Source organism: Myxine glutinosa, chromosome 3, assembly GCF_964187855.1.
Source record: "Myxine glutinosa chromosome 3, kmMyxGlut1.1, whole genome shotgun sequence".
NCBI lineage: Eukaryota > Metazoa > Chordata > Myxini > Myxiniformes > Myxinidae > Myxine > Myxine glutinosa.
Window position 1 is genome coordinate 207,957,562 of NC_136263.1, and position 15,418 is coordinate 207,972,979.

At 41.2% G+C, this 15,418-nt stretch overlaps 1 protein-coding gene across 1 annotated transcript in view; it reads left to right on the top strand.

Moving 5' to 3' along the window:
• The first annotated feature begins 975 nt into the window (after positions 1–975).
• Positions 976–15,418, top strand: part of LOC137423892 (extracellular calcium-sensing receptor-like) — an 82,281-nt gene continuing 67,838 nt past the window's right edge. Inside the window, exons 1-4 of the mRNA XM_078773671.1 lie at positions 976–1,039; positions 1,286–1,428; positions 2,599–2,639; positions 2,950–3,229. Of these exons, the coding sequence (XP_078629797.1) occupies positions 976–1,039; positions 1,286–1,428; positions 2,599–2,639; positions 2,950–3,229 (528 nt within the window). The remainder of the gene's footprint in view (positions 1,040–1,285; positions 1,429–2,598; positions 2,640–2,949; positions 3,230–15,418) is intronic.

Below are 15,418 nucleotides of genomic sequence, written 5' to 3' on the forward strand. Positions count from 1 at the left end.
AACATGCACCTGCATAACCTCTTGTGTTCTCTCACCACTCTGGGCCTTTGTTTCTCACTAAATGAATGCACTTTAATCAAAACAGTGTCAATTAACATTAAAGATGGATAAACTGATCATTCATTCTAATTTAAGGATTTAATTTTTATACAATTGTCTGATGATAAATGTTACATAATAAATAAGTAATACTGATAACTATTTAGATTAAACATTACCTTGTAAATGTGTATATATAAATATATATATATTTTTTTCTAAGACATTCATTCACATCTTGGAATCAGTCTATATATAAGTTGGATTTACTTCCAAATCAGGAAGAATGTTAACAAACAGAACGATGCTGATAAAATGGATGGATATGTTCATGCGACGGTGCAGTCCAATCATTGCTGCCAAATGTCAGCAAATACTTTTGTTAAATTTCATCATTTTGTCCTGCATTCTTGCAGCAGTGGCTGAGAAAGAGAAATGTAAGGTTACAGGATTGAAGGATGTACAGAGTGTTGTGAAGCAAGGAGACATCATGCTTGATGGGTTTTTCGGTTTTCATTCAACCAAACCAAGTTCTGTCTCCACGTTCAGGGAATCACCTCGACAGCCGGATTGCTTCAGGTCATTATTTTGCTCTCATTTTATTGAAGAAAAAAAAAATCCTGAACAATTTCCAGTTTCACTGGTTTGTACTTTATAAAATCACTTTTTCAAATGCAATATTTTGTACTTTCTGGGCTAATTTTATCCATCATGTTCAGCTTTTTTTTGTATGAATCAAATTAGAAATACTTCCTTAAAAATCTATATCTGTATTATGAAAGGAGTGTCTGTCTGTCTGTCTGTTTGTCTTGTTATAACTTGAGAACGGATTAACGCATTTCAATGAAACCAATGACAGTGGATTCAGGGAACTCTCAAGAATGTTTGTGATGCAAAAAAATAAATAAATAGGAAGTAAGATTTGTGTAAGGGAACATGGGCACACATGGCGAAACTGCAAACACCAACAAGCGACGCAGGCTATCTCTGCAAGGAACTGGCAGGATCTCCCAGGAATCCTTTTTTGTTCTTGCTCCATAGATTAGCCATCACAACTACACCAAGGAAAGGGAAAGCTCCGTTTTTTTTTAGCATTTAGACGAGGAGACCTCAGATTTGTTTCCTGCCGTGGCCCTTGCTTAATATGTACCCCAGACATCAAAGGAAAGAACAGAGGGGTGTTGCTAAATAATTTTTATTTCGATCTTCCTCTTATTGGGTTGTTGTATATTATTTGCAAATTCAGCATCTAAAAAGGCTGTGATGAATATCCCATTCACAATCTTCCTCTCCTCGCTCCCTGAGTGTATAGCTAGGCCGGTATCTATACACCACTTAATTTTATTTCTTCCTATTAACAAAATCGTTTTTTTACCTCCACCACCAAAGGTGGATGGAGGTTATGTTTTCACCCCTGTCTGTCTGTCTGTTTGTCTGTCCATTAAAATTTCTGTCCTTTAAATTTATCCTAAACAACCGTTTGTGAACAAAATATCTCAAAAATTTGTGGACGGATTCGAACGAAATTTGGCAGAGGTATTGCATGTGACAAGGATGAAATGATTAGATTTTGGTGAAGATCCGGATTCGGATCCGGCTACTAGAATTTTTAAAGTGATTCTTCACCATTGGGAGATAGGGCCAAAAACGATACATAGCAGGATATCTCAAAAAGTTAGGGATGGATTTGGACGAAATTTGGCAGAGGTAGTGTTTGCGACAAGGACGAAATGATTAGATTTAGGTGAAGATCCGGATCCGGTTCCGGCTACTATAATTTTTTAAGTGATTCTTCACCATTGGGAGATAGGGCCAAAAATGATACATGGCAGGATATCTCAAAAAGTTATGGACGGATTTGGACGAAACTTGGTGGACAGGTTGTGTGTCTGACAAGGACGATTCAATTTTGGTGAACATCCGGATCCGGATCAAGCTAGTAGAATTTTTAAGTAATTCTTCACTATTGATTGATATGGCCAAAAACGATACATAGCAGGATATTTCAAAAAGTTATGGACGGATTTGGACAAAACTTGGAGGACAGGTTGTGTGTCTGACAAGGACGATTCAATTTTGGTGAACATCCGGATCCGGATCCAGCTAGTAGAATTTTAAAGTAATTCTTCACTATTGATTGATATGGCCAAAAACGATACATAGCAGGATATTTCAAAAAGTTATGGACGGATTTGGACAAAACTTGGAGGAGAGGTTGTGGTGTGTGAAAAGGACTAATCGTTTCGATGCTGGCGAAGATCTGAATGTGAATTCGGCTACAATAATTATTTAATTTTTAAGTGATTCTTCACCATTGAGAGATCGGGTGAAAAGTGATATACAACATGATATTTAAAAAGTTATGGACGGATTTGGACGAAACTTGGTGGATGAGTTGGTTCGGTGACAAGAACAAGCCAATTAGATTTTGTTCCAGGTCCGAATCCAGATCTGGCCTCTCAGTGGGATACAAAACGTAAACTGCTCACCTGGCAGAGGTATGCTCTCTACTGAGTGCCATTCTAGTTTTTATTTTTTATTTTTTGCAATTATGCAAAGATTGGTGTTCCCGTCAGTGAAGTGATGGGTCCTGCATTCTAGTATGTTAATATATGAAAACTTTGGGTGAAGAATGGGAAAAAATCTTATTCATTTGTCGTGTAATGTTTCATTCGGTATACTTTGTGAAATGTTAAAATTCTTTTAATGATTGTCATATCATATGGATAGATAGATGTGGTTTAAATCTGCTCAAAGTAATCCTTATTGAGCATTGAATTCATTACAATCTCCATAATAATGTTGTTGTTTTTTGGAATTTGATATTCATGATTCATGAACATATTCATATTCATGAACAAATAGATTTGCATTCATGTTTTCGCTGATCAAATCATATTCTGCCATCAGTTTCAAAACCAGAGAATTTCGATACCTTATGGGGATGATATTTGCGATTGAAGAAATTAACAACAACAGTTTATTACTTCCAAATGTAAGTCTTGGATACATGATTTACGATGCCTGTTTTAACACTCACAAGGCAGTGAAAGCGACAGTAAATTTCATTGGTTCAGAGATAATACAAGTGGAAGAAAATATCTGCAAACCAAGAGCTATTATTGGAGGTGCGAGTTCCTCCTTCTCTATTATTGTTGGCCGTTTAATTGGTCCGTTCTATGTTCCACAGGTTCGTTGAGAAAACATGTTTCTTTGGAATATTTATATCCAGCAATTTTACATGAACTTTGACCTTGTATTTGGCATAATTCTGGAGTAAAACGTTGGGAAACATAATGGGAAATTTATTTATTTACAACCCACCAAGCTGCTCTTGTCATTTTTTCCTAACATGCAACTCTCATCATCCACTGGCATTTCATACTCCTCTCTATCACTCTCTATCACTCTCTATTACTCTATATCACTCTCCCTCTCTCTCGCTCTCTATCACTCTCTATTACTCTCTATCACTCTCCATTACTCTCTATCACTCTCCATTACTCTCTATCACTCTCCCTCTCTCTCCCTCTCTATCGCTCTCCCTCTCTCTCCCTCTCTATCACTCTCTATTATTCTCTATCACTCTCTATCACTCTCCCTCTCTCTCCCTCTCTATCGCTCTCCCGCTCTATCGCTCTCCCCTCTATCGCTCTCCCCTCTATCGCTCTCCCCTCTATCGCTCTCCCTGTCTCTGGCTCTCCCTCTCTCTCGCTCTCCCTCTCTCTTGCTCTCCCTCTCTATCGCTCTCCCCTCTATCGCTCTCCCTGTCTCTCGCTCTCCCTCTCTCTCGCTCTCCCTCTCTCTTGCTCTCCCTCTCTATCGCTCTCCCTCTCTCTCGCTATCCCTCGCTATCGCTTTCCCTCGCTATCGCTTTCCCTCTCTCTCGCTCTCCCTCTCTCTCGCTCTCCCTCTCTCTCGCTCTCCCTCTCTCTCACTTTCCCTCTCAATCGCTCTCCCTCTCTCTCACTCTCCCTCTCTGTCGTTTTCCCTCTCTGTCGCCCTCTCTCTCTCTCGCTCACCCTCTCTCGCTCGCTCTCCCTCTCTCTCCCTCTCTATCGCTCTCCCCCTCTCCCCTGCTCTCCCTCTCTCTTGCTCTCGCTCTCTATTGCTCTCCCTCTCTCTCCCTCTCTATCGCTCTCTATCGCTCTCCCTCTCCATTGCTCTCCCTCACTCTCCCTCTCTCTCCCTCTCTATTGGTCTCCCTCTCTATTGCTCTCCCTCTCTCGCTCTCTCTCGCTCTCCCTCTCTCTTGCTCTCCCTCTCTATTGCTCTCCCTCTCTCTCGCTCTCACTCTCCCTCTTTCTCGCTCTCCCTCTCTCTCGCTCTCCCTCTCTATCGCTCTCCCTCTATCTTGCTCTCACTCTCTATCGCTCTCCCTCTCTCTCTCTCTCTCTCTCTCTCTCTCTCTCACTCCTTCTCTCTTCCCCTTCTCATGGGAGTGTCAAATAATATCCGATCATGTGTGCCTGTGTGTTTGTGTGTCAACAAAGAGCACACTGGTCTGTGGAGGAAAATCAATAGTCGTGTAGTTTTTCAAAAAGTAAACTTAAAGAAAGTATTCGATTTATACAAAACAACAGTATATTTTTATTTGGCAACAAGATACTCCAGCAGACATTGGGGATATCCATGGGTTCATATTCGGCCCCTTTCTTTGCAAATTTGTTCCTGCACATCTACGAGTCTGATTGGGTCCAGAACATGTGCAGAAATAAACTAACAAATGTGTGAAGATGTGGAAACATGTCAGTAAAAAAAATCAATTAATCATGGATTTGTATTTGATCAGGTTCATGATGATATATATCCAAAGTAACTTCAATTAAAAAACGAAAGACCAAACTCGCTTTTCATTTTCTTTTTTAGAATTACAAATTGATATCGATAATAACAAATTTCACAGCACATTATTTGATAAACGAGATGCTTTTCCATTCCACATTATCCGAAGACCTAAAAAACTATTTTATGGTACGGTTACAGGTGAAATAATTAGGACTGTGAGAGCAACCACGCACAGGCACAGATCTGAACTTGTCAATAGATTAAAACAACGAGCCAGATGTTCATTAAAACAATACTTAACTTATCAATAGATTACAACAGCTAGTCAGACATTTACTTATACAGCACTTAACTTATTAGATTACAACAACTAGTTAGACAAATGCTAACACATGGAGCTTCAGTTAATCAATCAATAAATCAATAAAAAATGGTTTAGCAGATTAAAACAAGTTTCCTTTAACATTTTAAAACGCCACCAAGTATAATTAGTAAAATACAATATGAATAGCACAAATATTATTACATATATGTGTATAAATAAATATATGTATATACAGACTTGGCATTTAATATGGAATATTTTTTTTTCTTGACTTGGGTTTACTTTCTTAACTCAGTATATCAATCTGGTGAGTTTCTTTTACACTTTGGTGATTTATTTGTTAAAAGAACCATGTCACTGATTGTCTGTCGCAGCAAGAAGTCAACAACAGGATTATATCACAGGTGGCGTGGCAAAATGTACGGACAGGTGCATTTGATGATTGGCTTCACAGTCGGGTATACAAGGGTTGTTGCGTTCTCTATTAGTGGAAAACAACTGCTGCACATCTCCAAAAGTTATTGCCGCTTCCTCTGGAGATGGTCCGTCAACTTGACAATGCTGTTTGTCATGGAGTGGTGGCTTTACGAAATTACGGCATGAAACAGTGAGCTATTGCTCGGCAGTATGGCATCACTCAAGGTCAGGTGTCAAATATCCTGAAACGAAATGCTCAGAGGGGTGTCCCTACTCCAATACCGAGGCCAGAACGTGCCCGCAGAACCACAAGGAGGGATGTTCGCCAGCTGCACCGGTTAGTCCGCAATGGCCGTACCAAGTCAGCTAATTGGCTTAGGGCTGAGTGGCAGCAACTGACAAATTTGCCTGAATCCAGAAGGCTAGTCAACCAACGACTGGTTCAAGCAGGCTATCGTGCCAGGCATCCCCTGAGAAAGCCCCGCCTGACCAGACAACACCGCCAGCGCCGATTGCAGTGGGCCAGAGAGCACCGTCAATGGCAGCCAGGACACTGGAATCACGTGATCTTCAGTGACGAGTCTAGATTTCTGGTCTATCGTCAAGATAGCTGCGTCCGAGTGCGCAGACAAGTGCATGAAGCCTACAACAAAGATTGTATAGTGCCAAGAGTCCAAGCTGGAGGTGGTGGGGTGACCGTTTGGGCTGCTTTTCATGCAGGGGGAAAAACTGACCTGGTTGTTCTGAATGGAAACCTGAACCAATTCAAGTTCAGGGCCATTCTGGAAGAAACATTGCTTCTATTTGCTCGTGCAGCCTTTCGAGGAAACTTTGTCTTCCAAGATGACAATGCACGGCCTCATCGTGCTCGCATGATCCAAGGCTTTCTTGCTGACCGTGGTGTAGAGCATATGGAGTAGCCTGACATGTCCCCGGATATGAATCCGATAGAGAACTTGTGGGCACAATTAACGCATCAAATCGACCACTTGGACCAGCAGCCGACCTCTGTGCGTGAATTGCAGCAGGCTATTGTCACTGCATGGCAAGCGATTCCTGTCCAAACCTTAGCAAATCTCATGAACAGCATGCCTCAACGTGTACGTGCTCTCCTGAATGTTTGTGGGGGTTACACCAAGTACTGAACTGTAATTTTACTGTCCGTAATCCCAGTCATAATTTAACTTTTGTTTTTCTTTAAAAAAAATTTGGCTAATGTGCAAAATAAAGAGATACTTCTGGAAAACGGACAGAAGTTTAAAGGAGAACGGACACGACCAAAACAACTTTGCAGATTTCGAAACATAAACATATCTTAAACACTTCTATTGAGTTCATTTCACAAATATCTTCACGGTTTTATTAGAATTTGTCATAATATCGCCGAACAAGCAAAATCAGTTTTTTCAAAACCGCAAATCGGAAATGACGTTTGTGAAGTAACCCAGTTTTCCGTTCTTAAAGCCTTGTTGGCTTCGTGATGATCAGAACATCGCTTTGTTTTCGTTACGATCAGTTGGAATCATGCCCAGTCGTTGTGTGGCTGCTGCTAGTGCGTGCCCGTACGTGCGGGGAGGTAAGTACGCGGACATACGTACGTTGACGTACGTATCAAAAATAAGGCCTCACTGTCCGGAAGTTCGCATATCGCAGTTACGATTAATCGCAAATTAGTTTTAACGGCCAAGTATTCAATTTTCAAACCGCGAGGCAGAAACAACAAACACACGCGGTTCCGTCACTGTCGCTTGACCGTACGTGCAAAGAAAAATTAAAACTTGCATCGTTCCTTCGGTCTTCGCTCTCGTCCTTCGCCGTTCCTTCGCTCTCGTCCTTCGCCATTCCTTCGCTCTCGTCCTTCGCTGTTCCTTCATTCACGTACAAAACGTATGTGTTTGCTAAATAAATGGCCCTAACCTGGTAACCACTTGTCCGATTAATAGCAAACCTTGAAAAGGCACATCCTCAGGTCCCCAGCAATATACCTGGCAAGTTTCACTTAGATCGGGCCAGTGGTTGTCGAGAAACAGCGGTCACAGACATACACACAGACAGACACACAGACACACAGAGTTTGCTTGCATTATAGAGAGTGCTATAATGATACAATTACAACTGATACACCTGCAGTGCTGCACTAAGTCAATAAAGTCGTATTTCGTTTCTGTGTTTCTATCCATTTCTTGCCTCACGGCACCGAACATAAATTAAATATTAGTTATGTATTCCATTGACCAGAAAAATAAACTTTTTCAATTAAAAAAGAGACATAAAAATGAATACCATTCAGTATTTTGGAGGCGCCCGAGATCAAAATCGATCGCCATTGTGTCTGTGTCTGACGATTTCTCTTCTTCACTCTCTGGACGGTATGGTTCGAATCTGTATGGGAGAATCGAGTGTGATTCCCCAAGATTATTAACTTTCTCTTCATTTTCCGCATCAGATTGGTCAGAAATATCGCTGATATCCAGACACGCAATGATCGGAGTCGGTGCCTGCCAGACTTACGCAACTATCGGAGTCGGTGTCTGCCATTGATTACTATTGCGCAGCCACATCAGCTTCCTCAGATGACGTCACGATGATGATGATAGTCATCACCAGATGCTGGCCGGCGCGAGAGAAATCGTCTGCTATTGGCATTTTAAAACTCGGCTATCTCACGATTCACGCATGCTAGAGCAACAATCTTTGCGCCAAACTTAATCTTTTTTGTTGCTACAATTAATTAATCTCAAGCATTTGATGTCTATACTCATGTCCGTTCCCCTTTAACACAGTACTGTCCATGAATTGAGTTCGATATCGGTTTACATCACTTTCAAGGATCAATTTATTTGTTTCGAAATGTCAAATGTGGTTTTTGTTTCTTTTAAAGGTCACATTAACAAAATCGAGAATAATTTCAACATAATTCCAATGAACTTTTGGTTCTAAGACATCTTGAAAAGTAAGTTCACCCCCACAAAAAAAATATTCCATATGAAATGCCAAGTCTGTAGAATGTTTTCGCATGCAGTTTCCTTTAGGAAACATGAAAAGTTTTGAATGAAAAAGTAAGTACACCCCATGTAAAGTTTTGAATTTTTCAACATATTTCAACATACAGCTATTTGATCTTCATTTCAACAATATTGATAGATAAAGGTGATATAATATAACAAATATCATGAAACATTTACATTTTGTAGTCCATTGTATAACTTGAACAAACATAAATGCAAATTTCGCATGTGGAAAAAGTAAGTACACCCCATTAAATGTTTTTAAAATCTTTTTAACATATGTGGACATATCAATATTTGATCTTCATTTAAACAGTATCTATAGATAAAGGTGATCTAATTGAACAAAAAACAGTGAAAGATTGCCTTTGCAATAATTTATTCAACAAAAAATTAACAAAGATGCCATTTCCTTCTGTGGAAAAAGTAAGAACACCCTTCGCTCTCATATGTGGTATTGCCCCCTTTGGCAGAAACAACCTCAATTAGGCGTTTCTTATAACTGTCTACCAGTCTCTGACATCGACTGGGAGAAATTTTTGCCCACTCCTCCATGCAGAATTCTTTCAGCTGTGCGATGTTTGAGGGGTTTCGTGCATGCACAGCTCGTTTCAAATCCCCCCACAACATCTCGATGGGATTTAGATCCGGGCTTTGACTTGGCCATTCCAGAACCCTCCATTTCTTTCTTTTCAGCCATTCCTTGGTGGATTTACTGGTATGTTTAGGGTCATTGTCATGTTGAAGGTCCACCTTCAGTTGGGCTTCAACTTTCCAACAGATGGCCTCACATTATCTTCAAGCACCCTCTGGTACAATGAAGAATTAATAGTGGATTATATGATGGTGAGCTGCCCAGGCCCTGATGCAGCAAAGCTGCCCCAAACCATAATATTTCCACCACCATGTTTTACAGTTGGTATCAGGTTCTTGTGGTCAAATGCTGTCTTTGGTTTTTGCCAAACATGTCTTCTGGTACTGTGGCCAAATAGCTCTACCTTTGACTCATCTGTCCAGAGCACATTGTTTCAGAAGTGCTGGTCTTCGCCTTGGTGTTCATTGGCAAACTTTAGTCTTGCCCTGATGTTCTTTTTGGACAGCAAAGGTTTCCTCCTGGCACACCTCCCATGTAGATCAAATTTGTGCAGCCTCTTTCTCATGGTAGACTCGTGCACTTTGACATCAACAGTGGCAATAGCTACTTGTAGGTCCCGTAATTACAATCTGGGGTTCTTGGAGACTTCTTTCAGCATCTTGCGGTCTGCTCTCGGGCTGAACTTGCTGGGGCGGCCTGGTCTGAACAAGTTGGCAGTTGTTTGAATCTTCTCCACTTGTAGATGATCTTCCGGACAGTCGAATGATTGATTTCAAATTGTTTGGAGATCTTTTTAAATCCCTTCCCAGACTTGTAGGCATCAACAACCTTCTTTCTGAAGGCCTCAGAGAGCTCTTTTGATCTATCCATGGTGACGCTGCACACTTCAACAACAAAGAGCAAACCAAACTAAGTGTCTGAGGTTTAATTAAGACATGTTCCTCCAAGATCCTCTCTGACTATGTTCTAATCATTTGCACGTGAGCTGGTGCACCTGATTCTAATTTTAGGTATTTGAAGTAGTGATAAATGTAGGGGTGTACTTACTTTTTCCACACGCAAAACTTGCATTTATGTTTATTTAAATTATACAATGGACTACAAAATGTAGATGTTTCATGAAATTTGTTATATTATATCACCTTTATCTATCAATATTGTTGAAATGAAGATCAAATAGCCGTATGTTGAAATATGTTGAAAAAGTCAAAACTTTACATGGGGTGTACTTACTTTTTCACGTGACTGTACATATATATATATATATATATATATTTGTATATCTATCTATAATTCCAGTAATCTCTGTCTGTACGTTTGTACGTTTGTCTGTTTGTCTGTGACCGCTGTTTCTCGACAACTACCGGTCCGATATACTTGAAACTTGCCAGGTATATTGCTGGGGACCCGAGGATGTGCCTTTTCAAGGTTTTAAATTAATCGGACAAGTACTTACCGAGCTATGGCGATTTAGCCGTTCGCCGTTCGCTTTGGCGTTGCGAATGGACCAAACCATTCATGTAAATAGAGGGGGGGGGGTTCTGTGGTCGTTCGCTTTGGCTTTGCGAATGGACCAAACCATTCATGTAAATAGAGGGGGGGGGGGTTCTGTGGTCGTTCGCTTTGGCTTTGCGAATGGACCAAACCATTCATGTAAATAGAGGGGGGGGTTCTGTGGTCGTTGCGAATGGACCAAACCATTCACATCGAATCATCGAATCACATCGAATGGACCAAACCGTTCGCTTTGGACCGAACCATTGCATGTAAATAGAGGGGGGGGGGGGGTTCTGTGGTCGTTGCGAATGGACCAAACCATTCATGTAAATAGAGGGGGGGGGGGGTTCTGTGGTCGTTACTGCCACGTGGTTTCAAAGTTTTTTTTTGTTGTTGTTGTTTGCACGCATGTTTTTTTGCACCCACGTACGGGCACGCCCTAGGATGTTTACACACACACACCCCTACACGTAAATAGAGGGGGGGGGGGGTTCTGTGGTCGTTGCGAATGGACCAAACCATTGTTTTTTTTTTGCAGTTTTTTTTTTTTTTGCAGTTTTTTTTTTTTTGCAAGGAACGGGCACCCACGTACGGGCACGTCCTAGCTTATATATAGTACGGGCATGCCCTAGTATACATAATCGGGAGATTAAATAAGACGCAGACGTAGCTTCAGGACGGTCGATCTTTAATTCTCGACAAGCTTTTGACCAACAAAGTTCTTCATCTTAGTCATCCCCAAATTCAGCGGAAGTATATATATATATACTAGCTTGGCTCAGCTCGCTGCACTCGCCTCACCACGCGTTGTTACTGAGGAACTGGCTTATTTTAGCTGAGCATCATGACTGTACCTGAGTTGCTGTGTTGTCATGATTTACACCAATCATAATACAAACAATTATTTTGCACAAATGTATTTGTTGTGTTTGTGATATTACATTTTTATAGGCAATTTAGGTTGAAGATTTAGGTTGAATGTTTTTTTTTTTCAAGAAAGAACCCCTCAGCACATACATAGGGGAGGGGTAGGTGCAGACTGGGAGTTTGGGACAATTACACCTCACCACCACGTAATTCAAAACACCTCACCACCAAGTAATTTAAAACACATCACAGCCAAGCCATAAAACACGAAATAAAAACCCCTCACAGCCATAAAACACGTAATAAAAACACCTCACAGCCATAAAACACTTAATAAAAACACCTCACAGCCATAAAACACGTAATAGAAACACCTCACAGCCATAAAACACGTAATAAAAACACCTCAGCCATAAAACACTTAATAAAAACACCTCACAGCCATAAAACACTTAATAAAAACACCTCACAGCCATAAAACACGTAATAGAAACACCTCACAGCCATAAAACACGTAATAAAAACACCTCACAGCCATAAAACACAGAATAAAAACACCTCACAGCCATAAAACACATAATAAAAACACCTCACAGCCATAAAACACATAATAAAAACACCTCACAGCCATAAAACACGTAATAAAAACACCTCACAGCCATAAAACACATAATAAAAACACCTCATCACCATGTCATTTAAAAACACCTCACCACCAAGTAATTCAAAACACCTCATCACCAACGAATTCAAAACACCTCACCACCACATAATTAAAAACACCTCACCATCACGTAATTATAAATACCTCATCACCATGTCATTTAAAAACACCTCACCACCAAGTAATTCAAAACACCTCACCACCATGTGATTTAAAAACACCTCACCACCACGTCATTTAAAAACACCTCACCACCACGTGATTCAAAACCACCACAACGTTATAAAAACACTTCACAACCACGGAAACAAAAGTTTCAGGGAGTCGTTAAGTGACAACACAGACACTGCCCAGATGTGTCGATATCTATCTATAATTCCAGTAATCTCTGTGTGTTTGTTTGTACGTTTGTACGTTTGTACGTTTGTACGTTTGTACGTTTGTTTGTCTGTGACCGCTGTTTCTCGACAACCACGGGTCCGATATACTTAAACTTGCCAGGTATATTGCTGGGGACCCGAGGATGTGCCTTTTCAAGGTTTCATATTAATCGGACAATTACTTACTGAGCTATGTCCAAAAAACGATTCAACCAATCAGAGAGCAGCGAGCTATCGCGTGTGCCGAACGTGGCGGACACACTCTGCCTCGGGTGGCACATTTGAGAGCGTATTCATTTATTTCACGTTTGCAAACTATGTTGGCGCTATGTTGGCGTTAAACTATGTTTTAAAACTAATAAAAAACATTTCATGTAAATAGAGGGGGGGGGGGGGGGGATTGTCACTGTACTCGCACGAGCAGATGGCGGAAGTGCCTGACCGCCAAGTGAAGTCCGAGCAACTCGCGGTCGAAGGTACTGTAACGGCGTTCGGGCGGGCGAAGCTGCCGGCTAAAGAACGCCAGCGGTTGCCAAGCTCCGTTTTAAAACTAATTAAAACCCCGGGGGGATTGTCACTGTACTCGCAAGCCGTTCGCCGTTCGCTTTGGCGTTGCGAATGGACCAAAACATTTCATGGACCAAGCCATTTCATGTAAATAGAGGGGGGGATATAATTTTAGATATAGATATAGTACGGGCATGCCCTAGTATAGATAAATGACTGTACCTGAGTTGCCGTTTTATCATGGTTTAAACCAATCATAATTCAAAAAATTACTTTGCACAAATGTATTTGTAATATACGTGATATCACATTTTATAAACAATTTAAGTTGAAAAAAAATAAAATTCTCAAAAGAATTCCCAAAAAATCAAATGGAAAAATTTTCAACCAAAAAATCCTTAGGACATACCGACGGGAGAGATATGTGCATACCAGAAGTTTGGTACGACTTCACAAAAGTTTCAGAAACTAGTTCAGTGACAACACAGGTAAGGACACAGGTAAGGACAACACAGACACTACACAGATTTATATATACAGACTTGGCATTTAATATGGAATATTTTTTTTGTGGGGGTGAACTTACTTTTCAAGATTTCTTGGAACCAAAAGTTCATTGGAATTATGTTGAAATTATTCTAGATTTTGTTAATGTGACCTTGAAAAGAAACAAAAACCACATTTGACATTTCGAAACAAATAAATTGATCCTTGAAAGTGATGTAAACTGATATCGAACTCAATTCATGGACAGTACTGTGTTAAACTTCTGTACGTTTTCCAGAAGTATCTCTTTATTTTGCACATTAGCCAAAAAATTTTTTAAACAAAAACAAAAGTTAAATTACGACTGGGATTACGGACAGTAAAATTACAGTTCAGTACTTCGTGTAACCCCCACGAGCATTCAGGAGAGCACGTACACTTTGAGGCATGCTGTTCACGAGATTTGCCAAGGTTTGGACAGGAATCGCTTGCCATGCAGTGACAATAGCCTGCTGCAATTCACGCACAGAGGTCGGCTGCTGGTCCAAGTGGTCGATTTGACGCGTTAATTCTGTCCACAGGTTCTCTATCGGATTCATTTCCGGGGACATGGCAGGCCACTCCATATGCTCTACACCACGGTCAGCAAGAAAGAGTTGGATCATGCGAGCACGATGAGGCCGTGCATTGTCATCTTGGAAGACAAAGTTTCCTCGAAAGGCTGCACGAGCAAATGGAAGCAATGTTTCTTCCAGAATGGCCCTGTACTTGAACTGATTCAGGTTTCCATTCAGAACAAACAGGTCAGTTTTGCCCCCTGCATGAATAGCAGCCAAAACGGTCACCCCACCACCTCCAGCTTGGACTCTTGGCACTATACAATCTTTGTTGTAGGCTTCATGCACTTGTCTGCGCACTCGGACGTGGCCATCGTGACGATAGACCAGAAATCTAGACTCGTCACTGAAGATCACGTGCTTCCAGTGTCCTGGCTGCCATTGACGGTGATCTCTGGCCCACTGCAATCGGCGCTGGCGATGTTGTCTGGTCAGGCTTGGCTTTCTCAGGGGACGCCTGGCACGATAGCCTGCTTGAACCAGTCGTTGGTTGTCTAGCCTTCTGGATACAGGCACATTTGTCAGTTGCTGCCACTCAGCCCTAAGCCGATTATCTGACTTGGTCCGGCCATTGCGGACTAACCAGTGCAGCTGGCATTATCCATCCTTGTGGTTCTGCGGGGACGTCCTGGCTTCGGTATTGGAGTAGGGACACCCCTCTGAGCATTTCGTTTCAGGATATTTGACACCTGACCTTGAGTGATGCCATACCGCCTAGCAATAGCACGCTGTTTCCTGGCGTAATTTCGTAAAGCCACCACTCCATGACAAACAGCATTGTCGAGTTGACAGACCATCTCCAGAGGAAGCGGCAATAACTTTTGGAGACGTGCAGCAGTTGTTTTCCACTAATACAGAATGCAACAACCCTTGTATACCCGACTGTGAAGCCAATCATCAAATGCACCTGTCCGTACATTTTGCCACGCCACCTGTGATATAATCCTGTTGTTGACTTCTTGCTGCGACAGGCAATCAGTGACATGGTTCTTTTAACAAATAAATCACCAAAGTGTAAAAGAAACTCACCAGATTGATATACTGAGTTAAGAAAGTAAACCCAAGTCAATAAAAAAAAAATATTCCATATTAAATGCCAAGTCTGTAGATACATATATATATATATACAGTGAAACCTTGACTTACGAGTGCACCAACTTACGAGTTTTCCGAGATACGAGCCGTCGCTCGGGCAGTTTATTGCTTTGAGATGCGAGCCGAGATCTGA